The 12538-nt window shown below is 36.0% G+C and overlaps 1 protein-coding gene across 1 annotated transcript in view; it reads right to left on the minus strand.

The window, feature by feature from the left end:
• The window catches only part of ARL13B (ADP ribosylation factor like GTPase 13B), a 70480-nt gene that overhangs the window by 6849 nt on the left and 51093 nt on the right, over positions 1-12538 (minus strand). The window contains exons 6-7 of the mRNA XM_036448274.2: positions 11634-11748; positions 4859-5084 (exon numbers count right to left, since the gene is read on the minus strand). Coding sequence (XP_036304167.1) covers positions 4859-5084; positions 11634-11748 — 341 coding nt within the window. The remainder of the gene's footprint in view (positions 1-4858; positions 5085-11633; positions 11749-12538) is intronic.

Consider the following 12538-nt stretch of genomic DNA (forward strand, 5'->3'; position numbering starts at 1 on the left):
AATTAATGAATATGATATAAATAACAAAAACCTATATTCTAGGTTATAAGAGAAGTTATTCAGAATACAAAGAAGGTTCATATAATATATTCTAGGTATAAATGGTTCAAAATAATTCTTTGAAATGTGAAAAAGACCCCAATAAAACCTAAACACATTACCCATTAAAATAACATATGCCCAAATACATATATAATCAAAATCCACATTAGAATTTGCAGAACTGAATTTGTGTTCTTTGGAAAAAAATAATTACAATATATTTACATATTCCAATTAAACACATAACATTTTAAGGACATGTATGTTGTTAACATGTAGACTTTAACAATGTAAGCCAGGAATGGCATAGTTAAATAACCAAACATTAAAGTTACTAAAACATTTTCATTGACAATCCCAAACTAACTTTATATACTACATAATATATTTTCTAAAATGGGAATTATCTATTACCTAAGAAATTATTTTTAAAAATGTAAAAACACTATAATAGCTGACAGCTCAATTTTGAAAATGAAATGTATTTTAATAAACACTGCCTTTATAATTACTCACAGTATGTGTCTATATTTTGGGGGGACACCCTAGTGTAAACAAAGCAATGAAAAATGCAATAATATTTAGAAACATATTTTCTAAATCAGTTAGTGCCATTTGACACATTTACTACAGATAGAAACAAAGACATCTTTCTATAATTAGGACTACAAGCTTTACAGCTAAAAGAAAGCAAAGAGAGCCTCCAGAATGATATGGTACTTTAGGATGGACAGTAACTTGGGTCATGAAAGAGCATAAAAGATAGACCACAAGATCTGAAGTGGGGTCTCACCCCAGCCACAGACAAGATGTATGATTTTAAATGCCATAACCATCTATAGACACTTTTAAAAATATTTTTTGTGAGAATTTTCAACTGAAAATATTCAAGGACACCTAAATTATGAGTAATATATTTACTGTTATAATATTCATTGCAAATTGATTTTTTAAATTAAATTCAAAATATCATGGCTGGTGAGGATGGTTTCCGTTTTGGACGGGTGGCAGTTAACTTTAAATAAGTTACTCAACCTCTTCAAGTTCCTGGTTTCCTATTCTATATAATGGGAATAATATACCCTAGGACTGCTATGCTAAATAATAACATAAGGCATCTGAAGCCATGTTATAAATTATAAAATAAAATGTTAATTATAACAATTATTATAGTTTTATGATTGACTAGCTTACATCTTCCTACACTTTATTTCCAAATATCTGTCAAATGATTTTGCTCTTTAACAATGTATTTGTGTTAGAAAAAGTTCTTTAAATATATTGAGAGACTACTCTAAGTCTACCTTCTGTGTAACTCTTCTAACTGAGCTATGGGTCGGAATATGGCTACTCTAACTTCCCCACTTACAAGAAGTATAACTTTCGAAGAAAACCAAGATGGCAGCATAGGTAAATACCTGAACTTGCTGCCTCGCACAACCACTTCAAAACTATAACTAAAAGACAAAAAGGACATCATACAGAACCACAGGAAGGCTGGCTAAGTGGAAATTCTACAACTAGAAGGAAAGAGAAAAGCACACTGAGATTCAGAGGAGCTGCAGAAGTAAAGTGCGAAGGTACGGAGGTGTGCATGCAGAGAGGGCTGGCAACTGAGTACACAGCTGGCTTTTTTAATCCGCCGGGAGATACAAGCTAAGCTCCTGACTGCTCTGAACTCCAGTTCCGGGCAAGACTCTGGGGACCTAGACTCATACAGAGAGAAACTGGACAATCTGGCAGCAGGTGGAACTCAAGGGCAGCTTTGTCTCAGAGGTGCTTGCAGCAATTAGCAAGGGAAACTGAGACCTGGGGGCCTCTTAGGGTAGGGCTAACGAGAAGCCATTGCTGTCTGCTCTGCCCTGAGACCTCGCCCCAGCTAAAGTGAGCAGAGGTATTTGCATATGAATGGCCTGTTCTTTGAAATCTAAATTTACCTAACAAACTGCAGCTGAGTCAGAGAGACCCAGAACATCCAAAATTAGGCCCAAGGCCCCACAGCAGCATGCATTACTTCACAGCTGGGTCTCATCTGGGCACCTCCAAAATCCAAGCAAAGAAGAGGAATCTGCAACTCTCTCCATAGCTCCTGCTGGGTGGCCTCAGGCAGAGGATAAATTAGCACCTCCTTGGAGATCCAAGAGCCAATGTACCCAGGGCTCAGAGTGGGACCACCCAAATTACAACTCCTCAGATCCAAAAGGGACAGACTCAGGGGGCAGACTCAGTGAGCACCAAAGCCCCACTGGACCAAGTCTTCCCTATAAGTGTGTCTCCAGCACAGAAATTCTCCCAGTGTAGACAGAGCTGATCCTCAGAGCCAATTGGCCTGGAGGTCAATTCCTCCCAGTGATACCAACAAAAACCAAGGCTTAACTATAACAAGACTGTGCCCACAAAGAGGTGCACCTAGAATGTCTACCTCAGGTAACTAGGTAGGCTGAGCCACTGGGCCCTATAGGACACTTAGCACACAAAGCCACTCTATCAACACAGGGAAGCAGCCAAAATGTGGAGACAAAGAAACAGGTCACAAATAACAGAAATGGAGGAAAGCAAACTACTGGATATATCCATGGTTACAAGGTTTTTCAAGAATTTCCTAGAAACCACTGATAAATTTAGTGAGACCCTCAAGAATATGAAAAAACAAACAAACAAACAAAAAAAAAAAACAACTAGAAATTAAGCATACACTGACTGAAATAAAAAATAATATACAGAGACCCAACAGCAGACTAGAGGATCATAGAATCAAGTCAAAGATTTGAACTACAAAGAAGCAAAAACACCCATCTGGAAAAGCAAAAAGAAAAAAGAATCCAAAAAATATCAAGATAGTGTAAGGAACCACTGGGACAACTTCAAGCATACCAACATCCAAATTATGGGGATGCCAGAAGAAGAAAGAGAGCAAGACACTGAAAACCTATTTGAAGAAATAATGACAGAAAACTTCCCCCACTTGGTGAAAGAATTAGACTTACAAGCCCACAAGCACAGAAAACTCCAAACAAAAGGAATCCAAAGAGGACCACACCAAAACACATCGTAATTAAAATGCCAAGAGCAAAAGACAAAGAGAGAATATTAAAAGCAGCAAGAGAAAAACAGTTCCTACAAGGGAGCACCCATACAACAGTCAGCTGATTTCTCAACAGAAACTATGCAGGCCAGAAGAGAGTGGCAAGAAATATTCAGTGATGAATACCAGTAGCAACAACCTACAATCAAGATTACTCTACCCAGCAAAGCTATCGTTCAGAATTGAAGGTCAGATAAAGAGCTTCACAGATAAGAAAAAACTAAAGGAGTTCATCACCACCCAACCAATATTATATGAAATGCTGAAAGGTATTCTTTAAGAAGAGGAAGAAGAAAAAAGGTAAAGATAAAAATTATGAACAACAAATACATATCTATCAACAAGTGAATCTAAAAATCAAGTGAATAAAAAATCTGATGAACAGAATAATCTGGTGAATATAATAGAATCAGAGGCATAGAAAGGGAGTGGACTGACAATTCTCGGGAAGAGACTGGACAAAAATCATACACCTATGGATGAGGATAGTGGCAGGGGTAAGGGCATGGGGTGGGGTGGGGTGGGAACTGAGTGGAGGGGAGCTATGGGGGAAAAAAGAGGAACAACTGTAATAATCTGAACAATAAAGATTTAATTTAAAAAATAACTTTCAAATCTAATTATTGCTAAATAGCAAAATATCCATGTTAGCTAATCTATACCTCAAGATTAAAATCTATTTTTATGAACTTTTTGATACTGTATAAAAATTCTCATATATAATGGAGCCAAACTGCTAACTAGGAATGGCAAGAAACTAATAATTACAGTACTAGGTAGCTCCCATGCGTCAGGCCTGTGCTTGAACACTGTAGTTATTTTTTCCATAAGTAACCCTAAAATCCATGTACAAAATGATTCTTATTTCCATTTTAGAGATGAGGAAGACTGAAGAACGTCATATAACATAGCACATGTCTAGTAGATGGAAAAGTCAGGGTTCTATCCCAGGTTGTCTGATTCCAGACACAGGCTGTGTCTTTATGATACCAAAATACATGAATTTGCTGTTAAATTACATAACCACTGAGAAAAACAAAAGTAATTATGAACTGAAAATTTGATGGTATTAAAATAAGAGGAAAATAACTATTTGATAAGACTTATAATGTTCAACTGATTATGTCTGTATCCTACAGAAATAGCATGTCAATAAATAAAGTGATGCTGACTGTAGCATTATAAGACTTAAAAAGAAACAAATAAAAACCTCAAAACAGTATTAAATACATTCCAAGAATTCCTGGGGCTATGCTATATTCCAAATTTATGAAAGTAAAATAAGAAAAATTTCTGCCGAAACCAGTTTGGCTCAGTGGATAGAGTGTCGACCTGCAGACTGAAAGGTCCCAGGTTCGATTCTGGTCAAGGGCATGTACCTTGGTTGTGGGCACATCCCCAGTAGGGGGTGTGCAAGAGGCAGCTGATCAATGATTCTCTCTCATCAATGTTTCTAACTCTCTATCCCTCTCTCTTCCTCTATGTAAAAAATCAATAACATATATTAAAAAAAAAAGTTTTTTCTGCTGAAATTCATTACAAAAGACTATATTTTAAGGCATCATGAATAAAAACATAAGTTGGCAAACTAATGAGTAAAAACCATGAGAAACCCATGATAAATGCTGCATTTGCAGACAAAAAATATATTTTGTGTGAAAATAATGATGACAGGTGAAAGAAGTAAAGTTATATATATATTTATCTTTTTTATTGAATAACTAAATTTACCTGATTCTGATGATGGCTGGTCTGCCTCATCTTCATTCTCCAACTGCTGTGTTAATGCTTCGTTATAGTTTTCTATGGTTCCAAACTCATTGCTTTTTTGGCTACTGTCACTGATCTGGCTCTGTGTCTCCATCTGCTCACACTCCATTTTATTTCTCAGGGGGCAAGCATCACAGTCTTTCTCCGCATTTTGCCTCTTTTTCTCTCTTTCAAGTTTTTTTTCATTCTAAGAAAAATGAAATATATCTTCTTTAATATAACAGTTGTATCTATGATAATTTTAAGAGAAAAATAAAATAATCCAAGAGTTTCCTATACCATCAGGGAACTGCGATAATTCCATTAAAATTACTTGTTAAAAACATCACTAAAATATACTAATTATCAAACATTCAGAAAACAGATTGCATAAAAGAATGAAACAACCACTACCAGTAATTCCACAATCTAGAGATAACCACTAGTTGGTATATCATCACTAAGAGATGCTTCTCTTTGCCTACCACACACATACAGACATACACCACCCACAAACATACAAAAATGTGATAGATTGTTTATATGTACATATTAATGTATTTGTTTTTAAACAAAAAAGAACTAGTTTTTAATTAAGAATATATATATTTTTTAAAATACTGCCTGACATCCAGATGGCTTCACAGGAGAGTTTTACCAAACATTCAAGGAAAAACTAAAAACTATCCTCCTCAGACTATTCCAAAAAATCCAAGAGGAAGGAACACTTCCAAACTCCTTCTATGAAGCCAGCATCACCCTAATACCAAAACCAGATGAAGACAACTCAATGAAAGAGAATTATAGGCCAATATCCCTCATGAATATAGATGCCAAAATCCTCAACAAAATTCTAGCAAATCGGCTCCAGCAGAGCATCACAAAGATCATACACCACGACCAAGTAGGATTTATTCCAGGAATGCAAGGATGGTACAATATCCGCAAATCAATAAACGTGATACATCACATAAACAAATTGAAAGATAAAAATCATATAGTCATATCAATTGATGCAGAAAAAGCATTTGATAAAATCCAACACCCTTTTCTGATAAAAACTCTCAACAACGTGGGAGTACAAGGATCATACCTCAACATAATAAAAGCTATATATGATAAACCCACAGCCAACATTATACTCAATGGGCAAAAACTAAAACCATTCCCTCTAAGAACAGGAACAAGACAGGGATGCCCACTCTCACCACTCCTGTTTGACATAGTACTGGAAGTACTAGCCATTGCAATTAGAAAAGAGGAGGAAATAAAAGGCATCCAAATTGGAAAAGAAGAAATAAAGTTATTCTTATTTGCAGATGACATGATATTGTATATAAAAAACCCAAAAGACTCCATTAAAAAACTAATTGACTTAATAAATGAATTTGGCAATGTAGCAGGATACAAAATTAATGCCAAGAAATCCATGGCATTTCTATACACCAACAGTGAAACTGCAGAAACAGAAACTAAAAAAGCAATTCCATTTACCATCGCACCAAAAAAATTAAGATACCTAGGAATAAATTTAACTAAGGAAGTAAAGGACCTATATGCGGAAAACTACACGACACTGAAAAAAGAGATATAGGAAGATGTAAAGAGATGGAAGAACATACCATGTTCAGGGATTGGTAGAATCAACATCATCAAAATGTCCATACTTCCTAAAGCAATCTATAGGTTCAATGCACTCCCCATTAAAATACCAATGGTATATTTCACTGGCCTAGAAAGAAATCTCCAAAAGTTCATTTGGAACAATAAAAGACCCCGAATAGCCACAGCAATCCTGAGAAAGAGTAAAGTAGGAGGGATCTCAATACCAGACTTCAAACGATATTAGAAAGCCACTGATCTCAAAACAGCCTGGTACTGGCACAAGAACAGACATATAGATCAATGGAATTGAATCGAGAACCCAGATATCAACCCAAATTACTATGCTCAATTAATATTTGACAAAGGAGGCACGAATATACAATGGAGTCAAGACAGTTTCTTCAATAAATGGTGTTGGGAAAATTGGACAGACACCTGCAAAAGAATGAGACTAGATCACCAACTTACACCATTCACAAAAATAAACTCAAAATGGATACAGGACTTAAACATCAGACGGGAAACCATAAAAATACTAGAAGCATCCACAGGCAATAAAATCTCAGACGTATGCCAAAAGAACTTCTTCACTGATACTACCCCTAGGGCAATGGAAGCTAAAGAGAAAATAAACAAATGGGACTACATCAAAATAAAAAGCTTTTTTACAGCAAAAGAAACCAACAACAAAACAACAAGAAAGCCCATTTGCAAATGATACCACTGATAAAGGTTTAATCTCCAACATCTACAAACAGCTTATACAACTAAATAAAAGGAAGATGAATAATCCAATTAAAAAATGGGCAATGAACCTAAATAGAAAATTTTCAAAAGAAGACAGAAGGAAGGCCAAAAGGCATATGAAAACATACTCAAAGTCACTAATTGTCCGAGAGGTGCAAATCAAAACAACAATGTGGTACCATCTCACACCTGTCAGAATGGCCAACATCAACAAATCAACAAAAGACAAGTGTTGGCTAGGTTGCGGAGAAAAAGGAACCCTCGTGTACTGCTGATGGGAATGCAGACTGGTGCAACCACTGTGGAGAACAGTGTGGAGTTTCCTCAAAAAACTGAAAATGGAACTCCCATTTGACCCAGTAATCCCACTTCTAGGAATATATCCCAAGAAACTAGAAACACCAATCAGAAAGGATATTTGCACCCCTATGTTCATAGCAGCACAATCTACAATAGCCAGAATATGGAAACAGCCTAGGTGCCCATCAGCAGATGATTGGATCCAAAAACTATGGTACATCTACACAATGGAGTACTATGCTGCCATAAAAAAGAAGGAATTCTCATCATTTGCAGCAACCTGGATGGAATTGGAGAATATCATGCTGAGTGAAATAAGCCAATCAATGAAAGAGAAACACCACATGACCTCACTCATTTGTGGATAATAAAGAACATTATAAACTGATGAACCAAAAGATAGATATAGAGACAGTATATCAACAAGCAGACTGTCAAATTACAGCGGGGAGGGGAGGAAGATCTGGGGGAGATAATATTAATAGATCAACCAAAGGACTTTTATACATGCATATAAGTACAACCAATGGACATAAAACTCTGGGGAGGGAGGGGATGTGTGGGAGGGAGAGAGGGGGACAAAAAAAATCAATAAAATATATTAAAAATAAATAAAAAATAATAAAAAATAAATATTGTAAAATAAATAAATAAATAAATAAAAATCAAAGGGAAACAAATTTCTGAAAGGAAAAAATAAATAAATAAAATAGTGCCTTACACTTCATAAAGTGTTAGCTATGATTACTTTCACCAATTATATTATCATTTTGAATTGTTATACCATAACTTATTTTACCAAGTCCCAATCGATGAACTAAGAGGTTACTTTCAATTTTCACTATTTAAAAAACACACACAACTATTGAATTATTTAGAATACTACAAACTTCACTTCAGAAAAATGAATATCAATTTACACCCTAGGCAAAAGGTTGAAACTACTAAATAAATGTTTTTACCTTAGCGTTGATTTAACCTACTGATTTCAATACTGTTTATCACTATGAAGGTGAACTATTAAATAATATTATTGCCATGCTTATTTTTCTTTAGGAAATTACCCATAGTACACCAATGTACCCTTTTCTATTTTGTTATCATTATTTTTATAGTAATTTTTAAGATTTTTTTTTTTTTTTTGTCCTATGTGTCTCAAATATTTTTCCTTGGGGTTTGGTCATTGCCTGTAACTTTGCAGAAAAGCTCTTAAAATGGAATATAATAAGATCTATTTTTATTTATTGACTTGTGGTTTGATTGTCCTGCTTTGAAAGTTTTTCCTTTTCCACATATATACAAATGTTAATATTATGTGCTAGTATTTTTAAGGCTTATTTTTTTTTTTTAAATACCTTTAAGTCTTCTGGGGTTTTAATTTGGTATATACAGTGTTTATTAATTTTACTTTTTGCAAAATGATTATTCAGTTGTCCCAAAATCCTCTTCTCCCACATTTGAAATGTCACCTTTATCTTATACAAAATGCTCAGACATAATTATGTTTATTGCATGTTTACCAATGTTCCATTAGTCTCTCTGTCTGTTCTGGAACCAATACCTCACCAGTTTTATTATTTGTGATAAAAATAAAAGGAATGTGAGGTGCTTCTCTAAAATACAAACATTTTGAAATTTTGTGTAAAAAAGAAAATATACTTGGTATAAAATAGTCTACAAGTAATTGGTTTTCATTTGTTTCATTTATTTACTGATCATCTTCTTAAAATTATTGTAGCTTAACAGCATAATAAGTGCATGTTCCCCATGCCACTAATTAATTCAGGGACTTTCAATATAAGATATTTTTACATCTTTATTAAGTAAAATATACAATGTTGGTAGAAGTACTAAGACCTTTTCTAAATAACCATCTATAATAAAAGCATAATATGCTAATTAGACCTGACAGCCAAATGACCTTCCGAACAACCTTCTGGACGAAGCTGCAGCTGCAAGGGCTAAGCCCCTTGCACGAATTTTGTGCTTAAGGCTTCTAGTGGTACTATAAAATTGGCTATCATTTACAAGGTGAGCTTTATTACACACATAACTAAATGTTTCAAAGTGAAGAGTCAAAGTTGATTTCCCTCTTCTTCATCAATATTTTTAAAGAGCATAAAAGAAAACTTGGGCATATTTAATAGGATGGAGACAAAAGGATAGCTTAAGTTATTAAGACAATTTTACTATACTTAGAAAAGCACACAGTTAAATGCAATGGGATTAATAAAAAGACTAAGTACCATTAACCTCTGGTACCTAAGAAACTTAAATATAAATAATTCATATTACCAACTAATTTGCAAATTAAAGGAATACCAAGATTATCCAATCATCTTCTTACCTATGGAGCTGCCTCCCTCCTCAGCAGCAGCCCCAGGAGAAAACAATCATCCACCTTTCCAGATGAGCACCTGTGTGGAAGGAGGCAGTGACAGGGGAAGAGGAATGGAGAACATGCAGGCAGTGGGACCAATAAACCAACTGCCACATTAAGCTCTGGTGAATAGAGGGGAAGTTGAGGAAGCTCTGCCTTTGAGGAGGCTTGGCTGCTGAGGGCAATTAAAGTAAGTCTAATGCAAATTCTCTGTCAAAAATGAAAACAAAGACACAAATACGTGCAAGTATGCGCACACGCACACACACACACACACACACACACACACACTTAACTTCTTCATGATTATAATCTACAAATTAATTTTGGTAAAATTACTGATAATTAAAATAAAAAAATAAATCATATTCACAAATAGAATCCTATCTGATAAAAGAGTGATATGCAAATTGACCATCACTCCAACATACAAGATGGCCACCCCCATGTGGTCAAAGATGGCTGTCCCCATGTGGATGCAAATGGCTGCCACAATATGGCTGGCAGGGGAGGGCAGTTAGGGGTAATCAGGTCGGCAGGGGAGGGCAGTTGAGGGTGACCAAGCCTGCAAGGAAGGGCAGTTAGGGGCGACCAGTGCCAGCAGGGGAGGGCAGATAGGGTTGACCAGTGCCAGCAGGGGAGGGCAGTTGGGGGGAGCCAGGCCTGCAGGGGAGGGCAATTGAGGGTGATCAGACCAGCAGGGCAGGGCAGTTGGAGGGAACTAAGCTGGCTGGGGAGGTCAGTTAGGGGTGACTGGTGCCAGCAGGGGAGGGCAGTTGGGGGTACTAGGCCTGCAGGGAAGGGCAGTTGGGGGTGACCAGGTCTGCAGGGGAGCAGTTAGATGTCAATCAGGCTGGCAGGGAAGTGGTTAGGGGGTGATCAGGCTGTCAGACAGAAGCAGTTAGGATAAGGTGACCATACGTCCCACTTTTGGCAGGACAGTCCCGATTTTTAACAATTTGTCCTGCGTCCCGCGGCGTTTTAAAAAAGTCCCAATTTTTTTTAAAGATTCTTTTAAATCTTTTGGACTTTTTTAAAACGCTGCAGCACGAAGGACAAATTGTTAAAAATTGGGACTGTCCCGCCAAAAGAGGGACATCTCATCACCTTAGGTTATGAGCAATCAGGCAGGCAGGCAGATGAGCGGTTGAGAGCCAACAATCCTGGATTATGAGAGGGATGTCCAATTAGAGAGAGTGCAGGCTGGGCTGAGGGACACCCCCCCCCCCCCCCCCGCACAAATTTCATGCACCAGGCCTCTAGTTTATCATAATTTCAAACACTCTTCAGTAAACAATTAGAAATTCATTTATGCATCTAAATATTACTGTAAAGAGATGATAGTAACAGCGATACAGGGCCAAAGAGACAATGTAAATAAGAGCGAATATATTACCACCAGCTGAAATAAATGCCAAAAAATAATTTATCAGAACAGTAACTATTACAGTTGCTATATTCAATCTTCATTTTCATTCTCAGTGAATTCTTAAGTCAGATTTCCTGTTTATGCTAGATCTGAAGATATATTTGAAGAGGATGAAAAAGTAGCAAATCTTAATCTGTCTGTTCCACTTAATTTTTATTTTTTTATTTTTTTATTTTTATAAATAATGGTAATGGGCCTCTGGTGAAATACTTACTTCTACCTCCCTACCTCCTTTCCCAATTCCCTGCCAACTTTAAAACTTACGATATAAATATCACATTTGCCACCATCCATACCTCAGTGATTACAGTCGCTATCGGCTGGAAAGGATTAACAATAATTGGTTCTGGATCCACCTCAGCCAGACCATCGGTTCCATCGAGTTCAGCCTGCTCTCGCTCTCTTTGTTCTCTATTGTTTGAGGGGGAAAAATTGTAATTCCTGAGAAAATGCTGAACCATGTTTAAGAACACTTGAAATATTATAGTTTTTAAGGCTATTAAGTTTAGTAATTTAAACATCTTGATATGGCTTTAAATTATTGAGAGATTTTCAGAAATCCTTATGCAGTTTACAGGCCTCTACCCCTCTGTAAAGATTATTCATATGAACTTTTAAAAGATAGAAATGACAAAAATAGCATTCCCTATGGCTGATTTCTTAATGTCAACAGTGCATATTAATTATCCTATGTGCTAAGTTATTATATTTATCAATTTATTAATTACCATCCCAAACCAGTGCTGTCCTCTTCATTGATGATAACAGATAAATGAATCCTCTTGTTAATCCTCTTCTCAAGGGCTGTGTCAAATTACTTATCATATATGAACTAGATAGTGACTGCTGGTTTGCATAATAGAAGAGGCTATAAAGATAAGTTGCACTATCTCACTTATATTAAGTATTCCCATATTTGTTACTAATGAAACATTCACTATCTCTGTGACTTTTAGTTAATGTTGCCCCATACATGAAGAGTAATTAAGTTATAAACAAGAAGCTGGTGACTAGTGTAGATCTGCAAATGGGCTGCAACTATAGTACAGCAATGTGAATGTTCATTACTATGACATTTATTAATTATGTCCTCTGATGGAAAGACCTATCCTTTCATTCTGAACATAGCAAATCAAGACTCAGCAATTTACGACCTCTGTGACCTTGGACATGTATGTGGATGTTTGAATGAAAGTTTTCT

This window comes from Pipistrellus kuhlii, unplaced genomic scaffold (assembly GCF_014108245.1).
Source record: "Pipistrellus kuhlii isolate mPipKuh1 unplaced genomic scaffold, mPipKuh1.p scaffold_m20_p_2, whole genome shotgun sequence".
Classification (NCBI taxonomy): Eukaryota; Metazoa; Chordata; class Mammalia; order Chiroptera; family Vespertilionidae; genus Pipistrellus; species Pipistrellus kuhlii.